The 13,959-nt window shown below is 38.9% G+C and overlaps 1 protein-coding gene across 1 annotated transcript in view; it reads right to left on the bottom strand.

The window, feature by feature from the left end:
• LOC114920573 (protein unc-13 homolog B-like) overlaps positions 1 to 8,262 on the bottom strand; it is a 41,286-nt gene extending 33,024 nt beyond the window's left edge. The window contains exon 1 of the mRNA XM_065962035.1: positions 8,039 to 8,262. Within this exon, the coding sequence (XP_065818107.1) occupies positions 8,039 to 8,060 (22 nt within the window). The 5' untranslated portion in view covers positions 8,061 to 8,262. The remainder of the gene's footprint in view (positions 1 to 8,038) is intronic.
• Between the last annotated feature and the right edge of the window lie 5,697 nt (positions 8,263 to 13,959).

The following is a 13,959-nucleotide window of genomic DNA, read 5'->3' as shown; positions in this document are numbered from 1 at the left end:
CTACTTCTCAGCTATCATAGAGGTTAACCCAAAAGCCACCAATGCACACCAATTCACCGATGGGTATCTTTTAATGGCCCCCCCAAAATCCTTAAGGATTCGTACGACCTGCTGGTAAAAAAAAAAAATCTTCATGTTTCGCCTACAACCACTAATAATCTCAACTCTTATCATCCATATTTTATATTATTCCTTCATTGCATTGTTTTCTTTGTTTCGTTTTTGTTGTTATTCCTTGTTAAGCATCTTTGAATATTGATAAAAGTGCAATATGAGCCTAATTTATTATTATCAATTGTGTTATTACTATCATGATATCAAAATGTGCAATATACAGTACATATATCTCTCACCATTTCCTGTTAACCTGTTCACTTTATAACTGTTAAGTAAAGAAGGTGAACATATCCTAAATGTAGCTTATATATAAAAAAAATGATATCTTGTTTTATTGTAATTGTAATGAACATGAGCAGCTTGCTAAGTATCCAAAGCTCTTTAAAACCACCTCTTGATCTTTAACTTGCTGCTGAAAGGTCCTCGAGCAAGTCACTGTATCACTCCAAGCTGTTCTCATGATGACCCTTAATCCCTTCATCTCCATGTGAAAGAAAAATAGATATTATGATCTATCAATTAAATTAAACTATTCCAATGAATTATCTTTTTATGTTATTATGTTAATATTTTGTGCTCTACTCAATTCATTCCCGAACACATACACACACACACATATTATTTGGCGGGCTTGTTGAGGTCTGCAGGGGCTGTCGTTTAATGAAAGTGAGAGGGTGTTAATGACATGGCCACCAGGTTGCCAACCTCCACACACTCAAACCCACTGTGAGTCGAAGGACTGGAGTTAAAAATAGATCCACCGTCTGGCCTGTTGTAATGACACTGCTCTGGTCCAGGCCTGTCTGCCATTTCTTTGCGTGTATGTGTTCGGGTCAATATCGGTTTCAATATCTAAATATATGTTGTTTACCAAACCAAATGGCAAAACTGCCTTCTGTCAGGAATGTTGGAATTAGCTAAATTCCTGCACAGAATCTTACGTAAAAGAAGGCAGTCTTAAAGATTGTGCAGGTGCCATGGAGAGAAGTTTTTTGCTGACTATCAAACAGAAAAAAAAGATCCCAGTGTGTTTATATTTCACTGTGTATGGATACTTTAAGTCCAACAGAGCTTTGATTTTTCTCTTTTACATCTCACTGTGTCTGCATTTACTATCATGCAGATACTGGCTTGTGGTTACCGCTGGCAACCACGAGAAACTTAACATAAGTTGTGTTTTCTCACAGTCTGTAGCCGTACACTTAGCCAAATAAAGCAAATGAGTTATTCTGAGACAGATCTTGATTATATTTTGTGTAATGTTGAAGTAATTTTTGGAGGGTAATGAATATTGTTATTAAAATAAGGATTTTTTTTTTTTTTTACATTACAGCTTGTTGTAGAATCAGGGTCTAATCTCACGACCTGATATGGAGAGAAAATCTGTTGTGCTAAACTCTTTGTGAGACATCATACCAATGACCGTATAAAGATTAGTTTTTCTTGAACAAGGCTCACAAGACTTAAAAACTGTCATTCTCAATGACTTATTTAGGAGCTTATTCAAGCCCTCCAAATAATGTAAAACTGATTCTAATTAAACTTTACAGATGATTATCCTCCGTATTAGAGTATTAATGGTATAGAGCAGCATGTATACCTCGCATTACCTTCTTAATTACAAACTAACAGATTTCTCCCCCTGCTGTGTCCTCATTTCACCACGCTAATGAGCCAATTAGAGACGCTTTAAGAAGTCCAAGAGGGAAACACTTGGAGGGGGTCCAAGGGACGGGAGCTCTAAGGTGATGTGATCACCCGCAAACACACACTCTCACACACACAATAACATTCCTCCCTTATCTTCACCTTCTTTACCGTATATCTATTAACAACTGTGCAATCTAACTTCAACACTTCAACTTTGGTTCACACAAAAATGATTCCCAAAAAAGAACTGCTCTTGAGCAATACTTCTGATTTGACACCAGTATAGATACAGCAGTCTGATGACAAGTTGTGAATATTTGAACTGGTGTTTGTACAAAACTAAAGCTACTTAAAGAGGATTCAGTGTACTGTGGGACACTTAATGCTTCTCTTTAATTCAAATTCCAAGTATGACTATACTGTCACACATTAGGGCTGGTTTGTTCCCTTAACAATATGATACTTATCACGGGGTGCCACCATATCGTGGACTACATTGATTTTGGATAATGACCATGTCCTACCCAGAATTCACTACAACAGCCATTCTTTGCTGTTAAGAATAAAGGCAGAGGCATAAGGATCCTAAAACTTAAGCACTTCAATTCAGGTCATCAGAGATCCTAGAAATACATCAAATATTTAAATCCCAGAGCTATTGCCATGGTGTTATTGGGAACTGCACCATCAATTGTCTTTGATAACTGTCATTCCAGCTTTGCAGACATATTGATTCTGTAACATCTGCACCGATACATGTATTTGCAAGGAGCAAATGATGACATATCAATTTTTTTAGCACAGCCCCATCACACATTAGGTCCACTGTACTGCTTGCGACAAGTGTTTAATCATGAAAGACGACTTTTGAAAGTTAATAGTGGCACTTCATCCGGGTGCTGGTTAGTACTGTTTGTCTAGACGGTATGTGGGCCAATTCAGTGATACATGTTCTGAGGAGAGTTTACTTTTAGTGGCTAGACCTGCAGAGCAGAGTTTGTGTTTCAACATTCAGTGTCATAAAATAAGTCTCATGACAGGTAACACTGATTAAACATACCTTTGAACATCATTAGGAAAGGTTAAATGACAAATGAGTCACACAACTGCTACAACTCAAGTCAAAAAAGAATTTTCTGGATATGAATTGCTTCACCTGAAACAACACATATCCAGGGGCGCAGATGGCCTAGTGTTTAGGTCCCGCCCCATGTACGGAGCCAATGGCCCTGACAATGCTGACATGTTAATGCTGAGCAGATTTACTGTTTCCAGATGACATCATGATGGTTTTGCATGAATGCACACACTGCTACAGACAAGGTGTATTTTTCTGTGTTAAAGGGTGAAAATTATATTTCTTTCATTACCATTCAAAGTGTCACTAGAAAATCTTCGACCACATTTATGGAAAAAGTCAGTTTAGTGACGTGCAGCAAGGATTAAGCATCAGGACAAACTGACAGAGGCAGATGAGTCCAGTACCAGGAAGTAGTATTATGATGAAGTAGGGAATGAGAAAAAGGAAGTGAATTCTCTGTCCCATGTTAAGCCAGTCAAACACTGACACACACACACACACACACACACACACACACACACACACACACACACACACACACACACACACACACACACACACACACACACACACACACACACACACACACAAAACCCCACACACACACCCACAGCAGCATGAACACACACAGCAAAAACACACACAGGACAGCAAACGCAGCAGATGGCCAGAGGATTATTCCCTCTCTCCCCACCCCCTCTCCACATACGGGCTGTGAAGCTTTACTGAGTCCCTGTCATTCCAGCACAGTGTGCCGCTGTGCTTACTGACCTGCTCCGTCCTCACCTACTCCACTCACCTCTCACTTGAGGTGGCCTATAAAAAACGCTCTCAGTTATCACCTTCATGAGTACAGACCAGGCCTAAATTACAAAATGAAAACGACACAGACAGTAATTTTTGTGCTGACCTGTACAAATAAAGAACGGAAAACACCTGCAACCACGATTTATCTTAAGTCATTAAAAGTATTGCAGAGGTGTGGCCATTTATATCCCAGCAAGACCTGGCTTCTGTATTGCTCTTCAAACTGGCTTTTCAGAAAAATCCATGATAAATTGAAAATGTATTCAGAGCTAGCAGCCAGAACAAGTGATAAAGAGCACATCAGCCCCATTTAAGTTTACCTGCACTGGCTCCATCTGTCTTTTAGTATTGATTTGAAAGCTCCTGTGATGAGTTTCTAACAGGTTATGAAACAAACTGATTGAACTCCATGTGACCATCAAAAGCTGACAAAACCATAATTAATTAAAGACTGCTCATTTTTATATAACAATTTTCAATGCCTGTATCTGCTGCAACACGCTGCTGAAACAGTCTTTTATCCACAGCAGCGGTTTAGGTGAGTGATACAACTGACTGTTAAAGAAAGCAGGATTATAAAAACAAATACTGCAAAGAGAGAAGAAGACACCTTTGTCCACAGGGGAGCTTTACATTGTTTTTTTACAAGACTTGTTATTGTTTGGGACCAGTTTGAATAACTAATTCTTTGTAGTTTCTACACCAACCATCTAGATCCTCTGTCTGAACCGTTCCAACACTGTAAGAGATGCAAACTATGTGACCAGTTATAAACACATTTTCAAAAAAAACATTAACATTGCCTTTTACTATCACTCTAATAATTGTTATGTTTTAAATATTTTCTATCTGATGCATTCCCCTTTTCTTTCATTTTACTTTTTTTTTTTGTTTCAATCTTAAAAAATAAAGCACTTAGAGCTACTTCCCCATTTTATAAAGAGAAATAAATCAAGTCATATTTTATCATTGTTATCATGGCAAGACCAAGTAGCCCCCTGTATTCATCTCCCAATATTAGTTAAATATGATTCTGCTTTTTTTTTGACAGTAGCCTGCCTCAACACTCGTGCAAATGTTTGATTTCCATTACTGTTAACACCATTACTGTTTGCATTAAATGTCTTCTAGAAACAGCTCAGGCTGTGTACAGAATGAACTGTCTCAGACTGTCTTTCAGTTTTTTTATACTGCAGTTGTTCACTGTGTTCAGAAGAGCCATCATGCAGGCTCTGAGGGCTCTTTGCACAACAAGGAACAAGGAAGCATGAAAATGCCACTGAACAGCATCATGGCTCTTAAAAAACAAGGATGCCATTCTTCTGGTTTTTCTGCACTTCCTTCAATATGATGGCAAGAGTCCCTTTAATCAAGGAGAGAACATCTGAAGAAACTAGATTGACTTTTGTCTCTGTACACATAGGATCGTCATTGTTCAGAAGGATGGAGTACACAAAAGGTATCTCCATATTTTAAATCACATCACGCTTTACATGAGGCAGATTGGTAGGACAAAAACAGTGAAAGAGAATATGTTCTCACCTGACTTGTGAAAATGACTGCTTGTTCATGGTCCTTCACTTTTAACTATAACCTGGTTATCCCTCTAAAATCCCTCTTGCTTCACTCTCTCCTCCAGTGTAATGATATATTTGACATAGAAAAGTCCAAAATATCAGATTTTCAACAAGACTAGGGTTGAGTCCACCAATGGTGTGAATCCAAAATTCAATATTGACTTTCTTTATTAGAATCTTTTTTAAGTTATGGAATATTTGTTTGTTTGTACTTCTAACAATAAATTCAACCATAATCTTTTCCCAAAACTAACCAAGTATTTTTTACGCCTGTAAACCTAACAAAACAAATATTTCACAAGGTTTTTTTCTATTGCTGCCATGATTACAAAGAACACCTCATTCCTCAAATAAAACTACAACAAAGTTTACTATAACTCTTGGTTAAATTAATAAGTTAAGTAGAAAAAGCTCTGCTCTGTTTGTCTTAGTAGGTTCGGACCCAAACACATACAAAAGAAACTCAGTAACTAGAATGCTCTGTCACTACTAGTTATATCAGTTAGCCACTCTCCAGAAAAAGGGCAGGAGTAGGGCTAGAATCTGATTATATTTACCTGCTGAATGTACACATGACTTTACATTTACTAAACAAGATTAAATCCTCCAGTTACATGCTTATCCTGGTTTCTCTGAGCAACACTGCCCTTCTTTTATCTTTATCCACCTATAAAGGCAAAAAAAACTTTGCCAAAAGAAACCACGAAACAAGGCAGACTATATTAATAGGTATAAAAAGGAATATGATGAATCATGATATTAACAAGGGTAAAGGGTTCAACAGTCATGGCATACTGGTATAATAAATTCTTCATTCTCATGACTTACCATGTGTCAATTTGCATAGTCAAGTTTGAGCAAAGGTAAAGCCATAGTTAGCCAGGGGTTTGCGCTGAATTACAATGACACGATACTGAAGTGATATAAAGATATGCAGTCTCAAAATTATGTTAAAGTGGGACTGTTCTTTCAGACTTTGTGTCTTCAAGATGTCAAGAATGACCCTTGGGCCAGAGAAAGTGACTGGAAAAAAAATCTCCTTCACCCACACAAACAGTGAGCGGGTTCAGAGATTGCTCACAGCTCAACATGTGGAAGAAACAGCCAGGTATCGGATCTCCAAACCTACAATTAACAATCAGCCCACTCTTCCAACTGAGCTACAGCCTCATGTTGTTCCTGATTTGACAACTAGATGCAGAGAACATAATATTATCAACATTTTAAATAAGGCAAAACAATCGAGTACAAAAAAGGGCTGAACTGAGTTTTTCATCATTTAGATTCTAGACTTTAGGACTAATCTCAGAAACTAAATTTGTTTTTTTCTGTCCTGGATCCTGTTAGAACTGTTTATCACTGCATAACTTCACACCACTTGTAACATAACTCAATCTCTGCTATTTAATTGTATACAAAGCTGCTTTTATTTTCTACTCCTGCTGTTAATATCTAATTGATTTAAGAACAGACTGCTATGAAAAACATCAAGGTTTGATTGAACCAGTTGAACAAGATAATTGTTTTATTTTAAATTCAGCTTGGTTAAGTCCACTTTACACTGGCTTTAATGCACCCCTCCAACACCCAACCTCTTCGCTCACCCCTTTTTTTTTTTTTTACAAAAGTTTGTTAAATACATGGAGTTTGTATGTGGTCTCCTTCCAGCCTCAGGCTGCAGTGGCACTCACACCAAAGATGAGAACTGGTCAAAAAACGTGAGACACAAACCCCCAGTGGCTGAAAAAAGTTTGATAATAAAATAATCAGTCAGCATGACGGAGGTCAATTTGTCATCTGGAGAGGACCCAAACTACTGAATAAACTGGTGTAAGTGTAAGGGTTCATCCCTTTATTCATTAACTAAACTACATTTTCTAAATGCACATGGTTAATTTCAGCCCCAACTTGTTTGCCATTATTTAAGTTAAACCCAGTAGGCCTACAACTACTGTCCACTCTACTATTGAACAGCTACTGAATTGCACTTATGGAAGGAGGAAGCAATATATCATTCAATTTCATCTCACTTCCACTCAACAATCCAAACCTCTCACAAGCTATTTCAAATTGATCAAAAAAGATATTCATTGATATTTTCTATTCCAGGGGCAAATAAACAAAACAAGGTATTCTCTAACCGCAAATTATGTATTGAATACAATAAAATAAATTATATAGCCTACTTGATTAAGAAATACATTCAAGCAATACCAATTACACATCGATTAAGGTCTTTGAATAGTCCTTTGTAGCCTTCAGCATCTCCAAAATGTGCATGTTTGTCATTTAAGACAGTTTCAACGAACTATTTTATTTGATGTGACGCACAATGACACTGGAACAGCCTACATGTGCTTTAATCCCGTGGATATTTAAAAGCAACTATTGGAATTGTCTCCTGAGTTTGTACAATGAATACATCTTCGCCACTTAACTTCCCCGACATCCACGTTATCAACTCATGATAGTGGTGGAATGAGGCAAACGATGGCCAAGATATTAAGCGTTGCCTACATGATTATAACTTAGTTTTTTCTTTAGGTCTGGCAAATTTTTTATCTTTGTGATAGCCAACCAAATGTTATAGGCTAATTAATAATTTTTAGTTAGTTCAATAGTTGTTCAATAGTTATTCAAACAGCTTAAAAATTTGACAGCTTTTTTTTAAAAATCTTTTTACAGTGAATGATTTAAGTCAAGCAGAACAGCTTATTAAGATGTGCATTTAATTCCCCGATTTAATTTAAACTCATGTTTCCTTTTGTTTAAAAGCACAACCTGCGGGTCTGGATGTAGACCTTACCTCTGACACACAGCAGGGACATCGCGACGGGATTCTGTGCAACAGTTCCTACAAAGCCGATGAGTCAGTCAGCGAGTTTGCAGCCAAGTTGCCTGTTGCTCTGCAGTCATTGAGACAAGTTAGAAATGTCCATTACTATCCGCTTCATCACAAACGTTTCAAAATAATGTACAGTTTTGATACAGGTGTACAATCCAGGTGGTCCCGACGGTTTGAGTGATGACTGTCAGTGGTAAGAGCGACTTACTACAAGCTGAAATCCGGTAGAGCGGGGCGGCTCTTATGTTGCATTCAAGGACTGCAGGGAAGATAGGGATTTGGATAAGCCTGCTCATTCATACATTTATCCATACGCATTGGTTAAACAGCGACTTTTAAATGATGGAAGTTCTGTTTAACTTGCATTGAAACTAAAACTGGGATGTTCAAACCCCAAAGTTGTCTCTTTAATTTAGACAAATATGGAGGTGAAAAAAGTCATCAAGCTGTAGGGCCTCTGTCCTTTCTATCCAAATGTTACTGAAATCACAAGTTGTCACTCAATTAGAATCACAGAAACTAAAGGCTTCTATAGCCTAACTGTTTAATCAAGGAGTTCGGTGCATACAGTAAGGGGCCTAGCATTTAGAGATCTTTGCTATGGCCTTGAGAAAGAGTTTAGATTTAAATAATGGACTACAATAAGCAGAATTTTTTATTTTGCTTTCAAAACACAGACACTACAGACTGAGCCACTGGTGCAGCAGTAGCTCAGTCTGTAGTGACTTGGGTTTGGAACCGGAGGGTCACCAGTTCAAGTCCAGGTGCAGACCAAATATGGAAGTTCTGGTCTGGTAGCTGGAGAGGTGCCAGATTGCCTCCTGAGCACTGCCAAAGTGCTCTTGAGCAGGGCACCTAACCACCTCCCCACCACCAGCTCAGGAGTGCCTGCCAGGGGCGTCACCCTGAAATCTCTTCATTAGTGCATGTTCATAGGATCCTGTTTGTGCATGTGTATATTTCAGCCTATGTGTGTGTTGCATGACCTACAGAGTGTAAAAACAGAATTTCCCCTTGCGGGAAATTCAAAAGATTAAAATCTTAATCTTAAAACCCCCCGACAAAGTAAAAGAAAAGTGATTTTCACACCAAGGTATTACAAGCAGTATTTTATTTCTTAAAGATTGTCAAAGTACAAGCTTTAAGTTAACAAGGCCCATCAGTTGGAAAATCTGAAATTGGATAAAGCAATTGAAAATAGTTGAATAAACCTATAGTATTCAGAGGAATGATTAGGCAGTTTACTTGTAACACCTACCGTTAAACCATATGCGCCAGTGTTGTAGACAAATCCCCCTTTGCTGCCATATTGGACACTGGTCCCAAACATTCTGTGAGGGGACATAATTTCATTAAAACCAAGCATCACAGAGACACACCACATAATAAAGCCATTTAGTTTACATACCCTGTTGAAGCCTCAGTCTGGGTATTCAGACCTGAGCCAGTAGTGTTGCTGGGCTGGTAGACCGGCTGCTGGGGCTGAGGCAGAGGCTTGGGCAGGGGCACCTGTTGCTGGGGCTGAGGCTGGGGCTGGTAGACCGGCTGCCGGGGCTGAGGCTTGGGCTGGTAGACCGTTTGCCGGGGTTGAGGCTTGGGCTGGTAGACCGGCTGCTGGGGCTGAGGCTTGGGCTGTTAGACCGGCTGCCGGGGTTGAGGCTTGGGCTGGTAGACCGGCTGCTGGGGCTGAGGCTTGGGCTGGTAGACCGGCTGCCGGGGCTGAGGCTTGGGCTGGTAGACCGTTTGCCGGGGTTGAGGCTTGGGCTGGTAGACCGGCTGCTGGGGCTGAGGCTTGGGCTGTTAGACCGGCTGCCGGGGTTGAGGCTTGGGCTGGTAGACCGGCTGCTGGGGCTGAGGCTTGGGCTGGTAGACCGGCTGCCGGGGCTGAGGCTTGGGCTGGTAGAGCGGCTGCTGGGGTTGAGGTTGGGTTTTTGGCCAATAACCAGGAACCAGGGCCTGTGGTTTTGGATGGTACTCAGGAATTTGAGGCTCATTGATGGCATCCCAATTGCCTAACTCATTTCCAAGATAATTTGCTATGGATGTTTTTTCAATATTAGAAAAACCTCTGATTCAAATTATATTTCACCATCACAAGGTCACTCTATTTAAACAAAATTAAATTGGTCTTACATTTAGTGTTAGCTTGACATTTAGTGTTAGCTTGAAGTTGTCCAATAAGTAGCCACAGTAGTACCACACTGAAAAAAGAAATAAATGTTAACACTAGAAACTTAATCATTTACAAGAACAAACATCTTTAGTAAAGTAAGTTGTAGGAAAAGATACCGCAGAATGAGTACCATGGCTTCAGCCAGAGATTAGATCAAATGCAATATTAAATGCCTCTATCTAACTATCCAAGATCAAATGTTTGTCTGATTTTTTACAACACTACATCAAACTGTTGGCTGCTCTGTCCCACTACTTTTTTGTCAAGTGGTTCCCTCTAGTGGCAGGAAACCCTATCTTGGCTTATTTTAATGTCCTCACTACCTCAGTGTGACAGTTTGTGTCAACAATACAATGTCAGGAGTTTCTTAATCATGTAATATTTATTATTATATGACTTGTGCTGCTGCCATCTTGGCCAGGTCAGGTCACCCTTTTGATAGAGATCTTGATCTCAATGGGTTAATTACCTGGTTAAATAAAAATAAAAAACATTCCCTTAATTTCCTACTTTTAATTGAAAAAATATTGTATTCTGTTACAAAAGATATTTGTTTTGATGATTTTTTTATGACACACTAGTTTTATTCCCAAATGGAAATCCTATATTAGGCCAAAGATAGTGGGCAAACTTATTTTCATGCGTTATTTTAACTGTTTCTGCACAGTATGATTTTAAAGGTAAGCCTTAATGAATTTTAATGGCAACAAAACTTCTTTCAATCCCACTTTTCTCTGCTTGGTTGGCATCAGTCTGGAGCATGTATGGCCTTCAAGTCAATCTGCCTCATGTTGCTACACTCCTGTTTGTCATTGAAGTTGTGCTGTGCTTCTTTTCCACATATGTTTTCAGTCTTTAGACATTTTTCAAACAGTTTCCATTTCGTACCTATAGAAGCTGTTACAAATGATAAGAGTGCTAGTACTATAAAACACTCTTGTTGCAGACAATTCAATGTGAACCTTCATCCTGTTCCTATTAAGGCATATTAATTGGATTGTTTTAATGGGATGGTCTGCATTTCATTGTAGCAAATCAGATTGGAAAGGACCATACATGTACATACGATAAATGTTTCTACCAAGCATTGTTTGATGTTTGAATCCAGATGTTAAAAAATCCTTAATGCTACCACCTTTGAGAATATTTGTTGATCCAAATCAGTGGATGGATAAAGTAATGAACTGTGGTTAATTGGTATCCAGGGGACATAAAAGCTATTTCACCACAACATTCAAACATATCCAAAATAAAAGAATGCCTGTTTTGAAAAATATTAGTTTTGATTAGATTTTTTGACTCATCCCACTTTGCTTACCTGAGCAGAGCTCTATGACAGATCAGAATACAGCCAGTGAGACATAGGAAATGCACTGAGAAAGTCAAAGTGCCAATAAATACAGTAGTCCAGGGTTTATTATATATATATATAGAAAAAACGACAGTCAGTTCAATGATCAAGCTCACAAACACTCAACTGTTTACTAAGGCATGTTAGTTAAGATAAAATGTACTTTTATTGTCCCCTTGAGGATATGTCCCTTGGACTTCATCTGGCTGCAATCTACAGGTAATACAGAATATAGAACAATTCCACATAAATTATAAAATCAGCAACTGCGGGCAGTCTGCATCAGACAAGGGAAAAAATAAACAATTTCACAGAAACTGAATTCAGTTCATATGCTTGTCCACACACAATATTTACACATGCAGACATTATGGCAGTATTTACAGCTGAGTATTTTATTAATGTTGAACAGGTAAGCCTATTTTTGAGCAGGTTCCCCATGTTACACTTTCTTACTGTAAACAGTTTGAACTGTCTTACTTTAAACATATTGCACTGTCTTTCTGTAACATATTGCACTGTTCCTATGAAGGATAATGTTAGTGGTAATTGAGGGGTTTAATTGACATCAGCATAATAGAGTTATTTTGGCAGTTTGGGGTCTCTGAATCCCCTGCTGGAAGGTAAAATGCTGGAACTCCTGATGTTGAATGTGAGCTGGGTCTGACAATTGTATGTGCCTGTCTGTTAACAGACTGCTCATCTGGAAGGATGGATAGTTATTAACCCACAGTCTGTCTTCACCAAACGGGCAATCAAAGACATCTGCTGCACTGTCAATTACTTCACCAGACTGTGATGCTGTACCTTACGATACTTTCCAACATGGCCTAAAAAAACAGTTACATGATCTTCTGCTCCACTCCATAGACCCTAATGCTACACATAGAATACATGCGCTGATGGAGTTTGAAGCAGAGAGTTCCAACTTGTACCTTTCCAACTGAGAGTGATGCCGATGTGGACCCCCAAATACCTGTATGATTCAACCTACAGTATGTGATATGTGCATTTTTAATGACCACAGGCCTACGGTGTGATCACACTGTCTTTGGGTGAAACACCATTTCCTTAGCCGTCCCCAACTTTAGCATAAGATAATTGTCACACCACTGCACAAACCTCTCCATTTCAGAGGAGTAGTCTAGTGGGTTGCCATCACTGTGCAGCAGACTGACGATGGCCATCTCATCTGAAAACTTAATAAAGTTCCATGGATGAGTTCTTGTACAGTCATTTGTGTACAATGTGAAGAGGAGCTGACACAGCCTTGCTGTGCACCGGTGCTGATTGTTCTGGATTCTGAGAGGGTGCCGTTGACCCTGACTTGCCGGGAACTAATTTGTACCTGCTGCCATCATCTTTTTTAAATACCAATTGTGTTGCTTTTGTTTTCATGTTTTTAATTCATTGTATTTATTTTTCCATTGGACTTTACTTAGTGTCCTTTTGTTGTATGCTGATTGCTGGCTGGATGTATTTTACTGTTGACTGCAAAACAAATTGCCCTCTCACAGGAATAAGACAACCTTGAATCATCCACATGTTTACTAACCAAATGAGTGATGGTATTGATAGCATTGGAAGATCTTGAAAAAAAACACTACCTCCTTCATCATCCTCAACAATTCAACAGTGGATCTCAGAGCCACAGGCCAGAAGTCATTTACCTTGGGAACTAGTGTTATTACACATTTTTTCTAGTGTGGGGATTTTTGGAAGCGTCGGTCTAAGTTGATGTTCACACCTCTTCACTGAGGAAAAATGTGTCTCTGTGCCCCATTGTACAGAATTTGGAGAGTGGGGGGCTATCACCAACCTAGCATCAGATAATCAGAAACATCACATTCAGCAGAGAAGTCTTTGTTCAAACCTCAGGTTTAAGTCACTCAGGTCTCTTGCTTTTTGCAGGTCATTTGGGGTGCAGAGACATTTGAGTATTACCAGAAATGTTTCTTGGAGAGTATAATAAGGCAAGTCATACGTGCAACACTATCCGACTAGTCACTCATGTGTTATGAAAATAAATCTCATTGGTTTATAGCATACAACAAGTTTAATTATCACTAGGGAAACATGTGTTGCTGGTGGGCAGCAGTAGCTCAGTCTGCCGAGACATTACCAATCGCCAGTTCAAAGGATGAAAATTTGTTTGGCTAAGCCACATTCACACGTTTGAGTGTCTTAGTGTAGACTTGAAGTTCCCCTTGGGGATTTAAAGTATATGAATTTAGAAACCTAACCAAGGTGTACATGTCTATGTCTGAGTTGACCATGCAAATCACAGAATGAAACTCCCACATTCTTAAATGTTGGTAGAAATAACACTTCAATATTAAATAAAGATTTACACACCAA

The sequence above is a fragment of the Labrus bergylta genome, chromosome 2 (genome assembly GCF_963930695.1).
Source record: "Labrus bergylta chromosome 2, fLabBer1.1, whole genome shotgun sequence".
Taxonomy (NCBI): Eukaryota; Metazoa; Chordata; class Actinopteri; order Labriformes; family Labridae; genus Labrus; species Labrus bergylta.
Note: the sequence above shows the minus strand (reverse complement) of the source record. Positions and strands in the feature narration are given on the sequence as shown.